The 13,726-nt window shown below is 40.9% G+C and overlaps 1 protein-coding gene across 1 annotated transcript in view; it reads left to right on the top strand.

The window, feature by feature from the left end:
• Positions 1-13,128, top strand: part of LOC147253650 (uncharacterized) — an 80,885-nt gene extending 67,757 nt beyond the window's left edge. Inside the window, exon 3 of the mRNA XM_086217327.1 lies at positions 12,804-13,128. Within this exon, the coding sequence (XP_086073453.1) occupies positions 12,804-12,893 (90 nt within the window). The 3' untranslated portion in view covers positions 12,894-13,128. The remainder of the gene's footprint in view (positions 1-12,803) is intronic.
• Positions 13,129-13,726: the final 598 nt, after the last annotated feature.

Below are 13,726 nucleotides of genomic sequence, written 5' to 3'. Positions count from 1 at the left end.
CAAACAGAAAGGGTCCCAGTGCCGAGGACTGTCGTTTGGTTTTAATCAATGAGCCTGCTCAATGCCGTGGCCTTGCGCTGACTCCCGTCTCTTTATGGGGAACTTAATCACCTGGGCCATTTGGAATTCAGTGGTAGAAGCAATGTGGATGATGTCACCGCTTCCTTGGGTTACAGTAAGAGCTCGGGAAGCAGGCCAGGAGGAAATAGTCACAAATGACTAGTGTGAGTCTCATTCATTTACATCAGCAAGACGGTTCATTTACTTTGAGTGTAAACAAAAAAAAGGGGTTTATTCATATTATTTATATGATTCAGTTTTATGAGAATGTATTACAAATACACGCACTTACGGTGATGAATAAACATGCAAGTCATGCATCTGTGACAAATTAATCATTTTTTATTTAAGAACTGAAATGACGGGCACAAAAGTGCAGCTCATGAACTTCTAGCTTCATATGTGGGTCACATTCAGTTTACATGTGCACTAATAACAGAGGGAACAACAGTGATGAACAAAGAGATTAGACCAGTATCCATCTCTCCAGGACCATCCTCCCTTCCCCCGCCCCAGTCCAAATATTGTTCTTCTTATAAGATAAGTGGGGAAGAGGAATAGCTCTGCCAGATTCATAATGTCATTAACGGTAAGGCGTAAGGTTAGCCTTTACATCATATGCTCAATGTGACCCCATTACTCTCCATCAGCTCATGCATCCAGACGTCCTGGGGACCTGGGCTGTGGCCCTGCACACCCTCTGAAAGCCTTCCAGAAGCTGCTGACGCCTGCCCGCTCGCCCTCCCTCACCACGGGTCCCTCACACATGCACAAGCACACATACACACGCAAATCAAAAACCAATGGAAACTCTAAACAAAAATCACATTGACACACAAGCGTGAGTGTTAACACACATGTGAGGGCCTCTACAGAAGTTATGTCTGTACTCACACGGGGAACACAAACTCACTCACACTTGTATATGTGACATGCTCATGCCCACTCGCCACGTTACTTGTCCGTCGCACCACTGGAAGATTGCGCTTCATTCCTGTGAAGGTGTTATGGGCTGTTATCAGCAAGACCATTCCATGGATGGCTGCCCTAATTGAGAATAATGAGGGTCACATTGAACATATGGTCGCTGTTGTGTCCCCTTTCCCCCCCTCTTCTCTCCTTTTCTCTCTCTCTCTCTCTCTCTCGCTCTCTCACTTTGTGTCTCTCCCTCTCTTTCCAACTCCCACCAGACAAAAGGTTCAGTCAAACTTTACCACAGCCAAGCAAAGATCTGTGTGGCAAGAGCAAAAAGAAAGGACATTGTCAAAGTTGTTTTTTTTTCTCCCTCTGACAAGTTAATGTCCACACAGCCAGTGAGGAGGGCAGTGACCAGCCAATCAGTTGGATGCAGGATGCTAACCCCGCTGAGACAAGTGGTGCTGGAAATCCTTGCCTAAGCATTGTTCCAATATCAAGCTCCTTTGTTCTACATGCGAATGTAGAATCACTCTTCACTACCAAGGTCTTGTCTGTCATTGAGAGCTGAAGAATAGAAGTGCCAGCATATTTTAACATCATACAGCAAACAGAGACACGGTCACGAGTGTGCTGATAGCAATTAAGCTTAATAGATTAAAAAAAAAAAAAGTTAAATGTTATTCGACCTGCTGTCAAAACGCATTCATTGCATTTTTTGGAGTTTATATGAGATGGAGCAGCAGGAAGGTCATGATTCAGTGCTGGATTAAATGTGAGTGCCACTTAGTCAGGAACTAAGTTTACAGTTCTCAAAGCAGTCATGTGATACGGTTGGATTTCAGAATAAATCACAGAAGCAGGCTACTATTTTGTCTTTAGTCATTCAATACGTCTGCAGCAGAGATGTCTAACTGTTAATATCTGTTCAACTTGTGTTTCATAGAGTCATTTCAGTAGAAATGACCTGAATTTAAAAAGAAAAGAAAATCTGGAGATGTTTGTCCTGCTTTCTTTGTGCTGGTAAAATAGTCAAACCTTTCCTCGCTGAAGGAGGACGTCTTCAAGCGTTTAATTAATTGCACAGACGCTACAAAGATTTACATTTCCCAAAAAGTGGTTTTGTCTCCATTGCTTCCCCAGATTTGTCAGTCTTTGGCTGAAAACAGAGTTGTCAAAATGGCAGACACAGGCCACCCTGAAACAGTAAGATCATCATTTGTTAATATTAAAGATTCCCTTCACACAAATGTGAAGACATGCAAAAATACTCTGTTATATTCTGTAATCTGTGGGCGACATGTTTTTGCAGGAAAAAATATAATCATGATTTATGAAATATTATTATGTAATTCCTGAAAAAGCCCCCTCCTTGTCCCTCATTAAAAAAAAATCCAGATGATATAAATTTCTAAATATTTTTAGTTTGATAGGTGTACTATACACCGTTTGTGCTCGAGACGTCAGGTTTCCCTATCACACTTGTGTCTTCAGAATATTGGACTATGAAAGGATCATAGACCTTCCACTTAAAATTACAGGGAAAATATATATTTTAATGGCCTAAGGTGTCAACAGCCGACTGGCATCAAACCCAGAGATTGATTGTGAGGAATGATGCCAACAATCTTCTGTTGGAAGAAGAGCAAAACCGCATTTTTGACGGGCAGGGCGGGGGTGGGGGGGGGCTTTAAACAGTCGCCTACTTGTTGGTGTGACGCACCCCTGTTGCAATGTCATCTGCAGGAAGTACCCTTGCGTGAAACACTCGACATCTCTGTTTACATGGGAATCATGCTGATTGGATTTAGATGTGCTGGTAAAGAGACTTTACGAGCCCACTAGCTAACTGTGAATTGATTTGCTGGCATCTCAGTTTCTTGTGTAATATCCTTAGGAGGTTGGATTTACGACTATCTGTGACCCAGTTGCTTTGTCACCGCGCAGCCAAGCCCCTGGATGCACCATTGGCTCTCTGGTTTCATGTCGAGACAGGTGTAGTCTCCAGTCCGATGATATGTGGGACATGTGTGCGTACATGGGCCTTTATGTACTGACATAGTAGAATTTTTAAGTGCAGTGTCCATGCACTGGTATACATGATATTTGCAACATATGTTTATAGAAATATATGTTCATGCCTGGTGATGGAGGATATATAACTTGATGTCACACGTGATGTGCACATGACTGTGTGCCTGAGTTGTATTGAGCATAACAAGTTATGGAACTTTCTAGAGTGTAAATTGTTTTGATTAATCGCTGATAGTCCAGCCTTTTTTTTTGGGGGGGGGGGTGTATTTTGCCAGATTTTACTGGATATTCTAAGGATGAGATTGTGTTATGTTTAAATTTATACCAAAAGGAAGGACTCTCCACTGCATACACAAACAAAAGCCTTGTGTCATAAGATAAATGTAGTCACTCAATCCGTAAAATATTGCTACTGTACATTAGGGCTGTATTGAGAAAATTTTGTCTTCATTTGTTTGACTGTTGAAATATAAATGTCCACACAGGTCCCCCGACCACTGCAGGAGCCGGCCGTTGACATTTCTCCACTTTGAAAACACAATGAAATCTGAATATTGCCTCGACTGAGCAGATGCCCGTAGGGAAATAATCCAGGGTCTCTGAATAGTCCCTAATTGAATTGTCTTTTACTAAATAGAGTTTGCTCTAATGCATACTCTCATCGGAGAATATGACAGCCGGTGATGCTTCTCATATCTGCCTAAAAGAGCCCCCAGATCCAAGGACCTATTAACTGTATTACCCAAACCAATATCCCTGCCTAAACCCATTACCTTGAACCCATTGTGTATTTTTGTCACTACATCTTTGCTCAAAATCCGAATCAGCCCGTGATGGATGCTTAACAAGACTACACTTTTATCACATATTCAGCTGACCTTCAACAAATTGCTTAGCAAGTTTGCTTCCAAGATTAATGTGACAGAGCTGCGTTCTCGAACGCAGGATTCAGTGTGTAAAGGAGGGGGCGTGGAAGCCCGCTGTTTTAGTTTCTCCCCACTCGTAGGCCCTAACCTTCGCATGAACCCTCGCCATCCGTCAGCTGCTGTTTCTGTGAGGTAGAATACTCATTTCACTCATGTTCTTGTATCGCTGCAAATGGAAAAGATAGTTTGGTCAATTAGCCAAAGTTGAAAATAAGCAAATGTCCACATACTCCCTGAAGAAGAATTGAAACTTTCCAGGCAGGACTTGACAAGGAGCAGGTTAAATACCTGTGTTGTTGTTTCTGGATAAGGCATGACGCTTGTAAAGTTCATAGAAATGATAAATCTTCAATTCCCCGACTCCACCTACCTACAATAGCTCTGCTCCAGCTTCACATCTGCTAAACACTTTGTCAAGGTGTAAATTACTTTGACTTGCGAACCCTCCCCCCTACAATATGTAGCAAAATATAACATATCATAACTTTCTAGCAAAGAAAAAGCCACTGTTTCAGCAGACAGGAGGCTTATCTCAACCCCAGCACTTTGAATTATGATGTCAGAAACCACCACTATTATATTGTCAGCAAACCTGTAATGGTGTTTCACTTAAGGAAACAACCAGCCAGCAAATACAGCTCTGTCTTTTCGGGACTGTGGAATTTCAAACACATATCCATGAATGGAAGCATCAGGAACAACATCAACACCCACCCACGAGTGACAATAATCAACAAGGGATTTAAGGTGTCCTTAAATGCAACATGGACAACAGTCTTTCTTCCAAATCCAGCAGGTTTGTTGCAGAAACTGCATTCCATAAGTATCTCATCCTTAGTTAGCTTTGGAGAGCTTTTCCTTCACTTTATCAGTGAGGACCTGTGTCTTATCATGACTAATGCTGGAAATTCCTCCCTAAGATAAGTAAAGGAGCTTAGGATTACCCTCTTGACTGAACATTGGAGAAGAGAGAGAGAGAGGGATGGAGAAGTACTGCGTGTTTATGTGCACAAGGAAAAGACAGAGGGAAGAGAAGAGTGTATCTAAAGACGAGAGAAGAATAAGCAGGGGGGGTTGGCGGGGGGGGGGGGTTATTCAGCTGGTTCCTCTGTATATTTTCTCAGTTGTGAGGCAGCCTCACCATTAGTGTCAGACACTCAGATTATCCGACCAACGGAACAGGGATAAGTGGATTGATGAGGTGCTTCCATCGTCCCTGGCTGCTACAATGCGAACGGGTCCTACGCTCCTATTCTCCTCAAGGAAGGGCAAAAATAATGAGCTACTTAACCAGACCGCTCACCGCATTTCTGTCATATTACAGCTGGCTTGTTTGTTTATCCCAGACACATCTATATTTCACTTTTTTTAATTGAATTACTTTGATACGGACTAAAAGCCTTCAGCCTAATAACATGCCAATTACAATGAAGACCTACTTAGAATAAATATTAATATAATCTAGCAATTTATTGCTTTAAATACAGGGAGGGGCCTTGCTCCCATGACACCCATTGATTAATAATTGGTGTTGCAGTCTTAAAGGGCAATTAAGGGGAGCTGTTTCACATCAGAGCAGAAGAAGCTGGTACTCCTTACCTCTTCAGCTCTACATCAGCAAGCAAATCAAATAGATATTCTCTGACATAATATATGCCCACGATTAAGACATTGGACATCACGATTTTTGAATTGATAGCCCAGTAGAGGCCAGTGGAAATGTTTGCGGTATGCTCCGTGATTACCTTGTGCCAATCTATTTTGAGCACTCTGCTTGATGATGCCTATGCATTTGCATTTCTTTGTCCTTTGAATGGATCTGGTCTGAAATCCATACGGTAATGAAACCTCACATTCTCAATTTATTAATGGAGCTGGCCTTTGCAGCTTGTCCAAATCTAGTAACATATGTTCTCTAAATATGCATTGATTTATTTTAGCTTAGATAAATTATTCTCAAAGTGTGTGCTTTGGCTACTTAAGTAATGACCTGTCTACAGCAAACTATTTACTCACTGGCCACTCATAAACATAACATACAGGTCAGCAGATGGACGCATTCTTCTTACTCTATGGGAGGCAACGATTCACAAGGTTCTCTTTTACGTTGCGTTTTAGTTATAGAGCTATTTGAAAGCCTTCGTAATCGTACGGTGCAAAGGAAACGGCTTAATAGCAAGAAAAGTCCACACCCTGCAGCTCCCTTTTACATTTAATTTATTGGTGCAAGCACAATTTTTTTTTTCACCACTTCATGAATGCACCAAAAATTGCATGTAAAGGAAGCTACAAGGCGCAGACTTTTCGTGCTTTTAGGTCATTTGAAAGTGTAAACATTTATTATAAATTAACTTGTCACGTAAATGTTGAAAAGGCAACATGGAGTATGAATGATTTATCTATGCCAACATTGTGGTGCAAGTTTTTTTTTTTTTTTATCACGGGTTTACTCACAAAACAAAACAGGCTACTGAAGAGGAGGCCAGAAGAGACGTTTGCCTTTAAGTTCTTTCACATTGTGACGTGTATCGATGCTCCTTTCAGTGTCACAGCCTCTGTGCGCGATGTTCAGTCTGTTAAAGGCAAGTGTGATTTTACAACCTCTTTTAACTCAAAACTGTATTTAAAATCATCTAGACTGCTCGTGGCTCCTTGTATCCAGTTAGCATTGTTAGCACCTCTGTGCCATAGACCGGCTCTCTGATTTGTATTCATTCGAGTGAGGTTGGCAGGCATCAGAAAAGGGCAAAAATTGGTGTTTCTACCCAGATATCTTGTTTATTCTGCTGCCAATCGGAAGCGGGTGCATAACTTCAGCACTTGGCTGACAAAAGCCAGACGTTAGTGTTTTGTTTTTTTTGGACAGTGTGAAAGGAGTATAAGTCTTATTTCTCAGTGGCTCTTTTTCAAATCTTACAATTTGAAGCTGTCCTTGATTCCATCATTAATATTCAGAAAGGGACTTGTTCATAGGTAAGAGAATACCATCAATAATACGAATCAAACGCAAACATTGTGTGCCTCCTCTTCCAGTAATGTCTTTTTTTTTTGTTGAAGAAACAAAGTGGTCAGCCGTTTCGTCTTAACTGATGTCGCATATGAAAGTAGTTCTTTTGGAAAAAAAAAAGAAGTAAAGAATACATTTATACATCTCACCCTTTGTTTGGCAGTCAGAGCATTGGCAATGATTTAGCATTTTTATGTCTTATAAATAAAAGTCAACCATTTGGAAAAGTATGGTTGGCTGCTTTACACAGTGAGAAATACAGGAGTTAATCATTCTTCAGCTTCACTCTGTAGTTTGTTTAAGGCTTGCCTCATTCACAGCGTGTTAAGGATAGCAGCAATAACACTTTTATTGGCTCTCAACAGTTAACAGCTCCCTTGTCCTCGAGCCATGGAGGATGAAGGAGACGAACTGTGCAGAAACTACCAAAGTGCGTATAAAAGTTAACCACTTACCTTCTATAAATAGTAAACTTTTCCTGCTTATTTTCACACAGGTAGTGAACTTGGAAACCTCTAAAGTGGGTAATTTATTCTTCATGAGTTAACAACAAAATAAACAGTAGTTCAAGTTCTAGCTGAAGAATAATACCTCATCGGAGAGAGGCTGGCCTTCATTATGAGTTCATGACCAAAATGATTGATCTAATCAGAAAAAGGGGGATTTATGGTAAACAACGGACATTTCGCATGACGGGTTTATTCCAGCAGTGAAAATTGCCTTCATAAATAAATGAAATGGAGATACCGCTCACATTCTCAAATGCAAAATCATGAACACATGACTAGACCTCACATAAATTGCCCAGTGTGAAATTGGAGCTGTACATAAGGTCACACTGTACAGAACCTATTGTGTAGGGCATTGATTCAAATATATTCTATCATACACAACAATGTTTTTTTTCTCTCCCTCCCCCCCCCCCCCCGATGATAAACTGCACAATGATGCTAATAAGCTTATATATGATTTATTTTGAATCGGGATTTACTCACTCACGTTTCAAGGCCTCTGATGTCTGAACATGACCCATAATTGTGCCACAGCCTTGTAATTTAGACTTGTAATAATCAGTCAATCTGAACACGGGTGGTTGTTGTTTTAAAAATAGGTTTTACCCTCTAAAATGACTGGAGTGGACACAAACATGATCCAACTACTTCCTTTGCTCCAGCCCCAGGACTTGTGACTAACTCTGACCTTGGGTTTTGACCCAGTAGGCTCAGCTGTTAAATCCAAACACCTTAACAACCCAAGTCCTTAACAACCTTCCCAAGGCTGCAACGGGACAATTATCATGCACATAACCATAATTCTGATTCCATTGTTTGGAGCGCTTTTGTGGTTAGCAGGTGGGAGTGAGATGTTTGACCTTGTTTAAACCTATAAATCTAATCTCATCATCCATCATCCAGTCAATTATTTGTCATTTGTGTTGTGATCAACTGCTTCGGGGGATGAGTTTTGTCCCTGCTTTTCCAACAGTCAATCTCAGCTTTCTCTATGGGGACTTGGCTGCTGCCCTCAGCTCAGTCATAGTGTCATTAGACACACTCTTTGTCCTGCTACAGCACTGGACAGGACATCGCGGATGCAATACAGGACGAAACTGAAAATGAAATGTCCTCTTCTGTCTGGCCAGTGTTGTCGTCTAATATGCTGCTCTACAAACAAGATGATCTGCCTTAAACACCCGACGTGGAGGTTGAATGGTGAACATGATCGTGTTCGTGCTGGCATTTTTACCCAATAAAAATATTTACCTCCGGAAACTCCACAAATCCACAATAAAACGTCCTACCTTTCGCTTTATTTGGTTTTGGCTGCGGAACGCTCTCCCTGACCATCTTAGGGCCCCACAGTCTACTGATGTTTTCAAGAAAAACCTTTAAAACGTGTCTTTTTTTTTTGAGAAAAAGCTTTTTTTCTAATTCTTGTGTTATATAAGTTCCCCTTGTTTTAACTATTATTGATCTTGGTCTTATAAAAATCTTTGCTTTTAATTATGCTAATTCTACTCCGTAGCACTTTGAGATTGTTGTAATATAAATTGCAATACAAATACAATTTTTTATTATTGTTGTTATTATTATTATTATTATTATTATTATTATTAACACAACACAACCTCAGATTCACAGCCTAACTTTAGTGGTAAAGTTCATTAAAAAAAAAAAAGAAGTAATTTCAAATTTTTGCCAATAATCAATGAATTCCATTTTGATGATCGAGCAAATTTTAGGTGAACCCGTATGTGGATATCTCAAAAAAATGAAACGTGTGCATGGTGTGTTTCCATCAACTGCTTTTGAGTGGATAAACCTAATCGACCAAATGCTGCCAGAAGATGATGACAGGCAAAGTTAGGCATAGTTACGGCTCAAAGAAGAAGAGCTGTCCACCAGTGAAATATGGAGAGAACCATAATAGTTCTAAAATGCCAGCTTGTATGGGACTTTCTACCGTGTAAAGACAAAGTTTGGGAATATCTGATGGTGATGGTGAGAGTCATGAGAGTTAGATGCCCCATGTCAGAGCTTCTTGCACCTGGGGCTTTTCAGCTCTGTACTTTTACTCTTGGCAAAAACCACATCAAGCTGGTGTGAAAACTATTTTTTTTCCTTTATTTTAGCAAAATTTTGCAGAAAGATTTTGTAATTCTGCAGTTTCCATCTGCCTTTTTTTTTAAATTCAGTATTTCAAAAAGCACATCATAAATTTCTGCATGAGTATATGAGGCCTGTAGCAGTATTAACATGGTCTCCCATTCTTTCTGAAGCATTGTTCTGTTACCAACTAATGTGGGAACACTAACAAGATCAGGTGTCTTCAGGGATTGTTCTGATGTAGAATAGTTCCGTTTTTCAGTCCTGCACAACCTTTTTATCTGATGATTTGCTGACATTTTAGAGAAGGGTTTTAGCCCAATAGTTGAAGGGTGATGGGAAACATGGCTTCAGGAGGGGAATACAAACTGAACTGTCCTAATGCTCAGGTGCAAGATAGGGTAAGTTATACAAATGCTGAAGTTGAGTTCGGTTTTCCTCTTTAATTCCTCCTTCATCTTTGTTCTGCCCCGACTGCCTCTCAGCACCCAGTCTGTCACAGTGAAGGGGCATAATGGGCCTGAGAAGATCAACTCATCTAAAGAGGGATTTGGAACCTTTCACCTCCAAGAAATCCAGGCTGGGGGAAGCTCCAGGGTTCATAAATGTGCAGAGGAGCACATTTTCAAGCGGTGTTAAAACCCTACCTGCTCTTGTCTTGCAAATCTCATGAAAATGTAAAGGAAGGAAACGGATTCACAGTTTTCCTTTAAAAAAAAAAAGAAAAAGAAAAGAAAAGTCTGATTCAAATAAAATAAATGACAGCCAGTGATATGCAGACTCAACAATAAAGCCTAGTTGGGATAGTTGGATAACATTGCATGGCCTCTTATTAGATTACTCCTAACAAGCGCTTTATTGAATATTTTGTCAATCTAATCAGATGGGCCAAGATAAACTCCTTCAGAACACAACTGCACTCCTATTCTTTCTCTGAGAAGCAAAATCCATAAAACCGATAGAAAAGCTAAAGGCATGAAAGCCTTAAAAACATTACCAGAATCAGATTGTTGCTGAGAACCTACATGGGGAATGATGTTATGTTATGAAAGATTGATCAGTGTGTTGCTTGAAATAATTAGCAATGATTTTTTGGGGGTGGGGGGTGGGGCGTGCATGCGACGTTTGTGTGTTTGTGTTAGTGTATGTGCATGCCTTGTATGGATCTGTTTACCTCCCCTTATTTGCCTCATGATGTTTGATTGAAGGTTTTGGAAACTTGCTACCGGGGCGCAACCAGGCGGATGATATTGTTCATCTGGATTTACTTTATGTGAGGGAATTCACCTCTTTTAGTGTCTCCAATTGTTGCAGATGCAGAGTGAGGATTATTTTTAGTTGATTGTTGTTTTCACTGATGCAGTTTGACTTATATGATCATTCCCTTTCATCAGTTCTTTCCAGTTTAGTCCATGTAAGAGAAAGGACAGCATTTGGCTTGACTATTACACATCCTCGCCGTAGATAAAGGGTAAACATGCACCATGTACTCATTAATTTAGCAAAACCTTGTTATGCTTCAGGATTCCATCCACGCAGGAAATCTCTGAATCTACAAAACCATGCTCTGGTGGGAATAGCATCCTGGATGTACAGGGTATATTTTTGTGTGTGGGTGTTTGTTTGATTAAAGCAGAAGCTACTGACAATCATTAATCACTATATACTAATTACCCAACGCTTCTTTCATGTTCAGTTCAAAATGTTAGAAGATGAACTCCCTTGTCATTTGCTAGGATTTTCAAGGCAGGGGACAAACAAACGCTAATAAGGTCTGTCCCTTTCAAAGAGGACTAGCAATGTAAACACACTTCACAGCCCCTCACTGGGTGAAAGGTCCATTTGGAGAGATTGAGCTGTATATATTAAGAGGGAAAATGCCTTAATTAATAGCTTGTCTATCCTCAGTCAACATGCTTTGAACTGAATGGAAGAATTGTGTACCATTCTGCTACCAAACCATGTATTGGAGCGAACATAGCTGGTACTGTGTCACTCTCAGAAGTGAGTGAGTGGAACACATATACCTGAATAAATCCCATTCTCCTCTGTCCGATGCAATTGACTCGGCAAATGCATCTATGAAATAAGCCCTGATTTGCTGTCCGCGTTTGGCAGATAGCCAAAGGCAACAAAGCAACATAAGCAAAGGTCGTAATGTTGTTTACCGAGACTTAATCAAATAAGAAATGACAAACAACACTGTCTGATTCAAAAAATTACACCGAGCATTACTGTTAAATTGTCTTTATTGTTTGTTGGAGTTCTTCCTTTGTAGTTGGGATATTTTTTCCACTGCAAGGATAAGTGCTTGTCAGTTGCCTGAAGCATCTTTCTTGTTGTTGATCATTTGAAGGTGCTGTAGGAAATTTTTTACTGAATAATAAGTTTGAATAGCGGTAGAAATACACGGTAAGTTACACGAAATATGTAAAAACGACCCCGTGTGGTTTTATTTGCTTGTCATTGTTGATATGTGAATAATTTCCCTCTGAGCGTTATGAAAACATCTTGTGCTTTTCAAAGCTAACCAAGTTACGAGAAACAATGTGAAGAACATGAGATTTAGAGGTGCCGCTAACACGGTATCAGCCGGGCTCTGGTACCGGCAACAATAGCGGGGCCTCCACAATATCAAATTTTAGAATCAGGAGGTTATGAGCTAAGCTTTTTCGCTGGCCAAAAGGACCTCCGGGCCTTATAGCCTGAAGAAAAGCAATTACTTGTATAGGTATTATTGTGTGATGGATCCTATTTGTTGGTGACCTGAGAAACATGCAGTACAAAGCACAATGTCTGTGGAAGCTAGAAGATGTTCTTGTGAGGAAGTGCTTTTGGTGATTTATATGAAATCAGTGTCAAGTTTGGGAGGGGGGGGGGGGGTTACTTTTGAAGTTACTTTTCAACCAAACACCACTGTTAGGCTGTCATTGAGGGGAAAAATTAATTTCGAGCTGTTTATTTTTTTCTTTTAATAATTTGAAATACCGTGAAAAGTATTCAGCCAATAGTACTAGTAAAGTCAGAGGAATACACCACAAGAAGCATTTCTACATCTGTTCATCTGGAGCAGCACGACTGCTTGAACAAAGGTGATTCTGTTTACTTTTCTCGCCGTACATTCAAAGTAACATTTCGGAAAATGAAACGATCAGAAGTTTGAACGTTATAGGAGTAAATCCATGATCCCTGATACAGAAAATATCACATATGACTCAGGAAATTAATAGCCACATTTGTTTAATAATTTTTCAGGAAGTTCAAGGCGGAGACGCGGAGCAGATGGGATGTAATAAGAAAACGGAATCGCTGAAACAAACAAGAGACATCTTGCCAATGAGCTGAAGTCACTTCTCAACACATCAGATCACAGGGGGAAGCCCCCACAGGGCTTCTCTCCTCTCCTGAACCATTCATTTCTCTTCATCAAAAAGCAGGGGACGCACAGGTTTCTGTCATGCAGATGGCAGTTTTGTGCATTATAGTAGTACACAATACTCCACAGTAGGAGTAGGAGCTGGCACCTGAAGAATGAAGTAGAGTTTCAGCATACACTGAAATATTATTTTAGAATATGGAGACCCGAACCTCTACATTGACACATGCCCACTCCCCCCCATAGCGGTCAAATTCAAAATAAACCTACAAATCAAAATATAACACAATCCTTTATAATCTACAAGCTGTCTGGAGAGTTCTGCTGCAGTGCATCCTTCACTCTGTCAGGGGAAAGGTGGTGTAAAACATGTGACAAAGTCCATCTAGCCTCAACCGGGGCGTTTCTGTCACTGTACAGTATATGTAATGTGTCCCAGCCGAGCACCTGGGGACGTGGCCATGCTAACACCTGGGACACACACACACACACACACACATACACACACAGAGATCCTCCTATCAGCCTCTGAGGTCCTGCAGGATAGATAGAATAACACCCTGTGGAGCTGCTCGAATACCACCTGGGTCCCCCCCCCCCTCTCTCCTCCCCTTCCTGTACCATCCCTCTGCAACATGGTCGTGTCACTGCCAATCAGGCCTTCCTGTCACTGCACTGTGGTGTGCGCGTATGTAAGGCAATTGCACCGCCTCACCCCTGGAGTGGACACGCAGAGGCAGAGAGTGATGGAGGCTGCCACCTAACAGCCTCTAATAGCACCTGACACAGCGTTACACACAGC

The sequence above is a fragment of the Aulostomus chinensis genome, chromosome 11 (genome assembly GCF_037954235.1).
Source record: "Aulostomus chinensis isolate RoL2024-O1b breed Wild chromosome 11, RoL_Achi_v1.0, whole genome shotgun sequence".
NCBI classification, from domain to species: Eukaryota; Metazoa; Chordata; class Actinopteri; order Syngnathiformes; family Aulostomidae; genus Aulostomus; species Aulostomus chinensis.
This window is presented reverse-complemented; position numbering and strand designations above follow the sequence as displayed.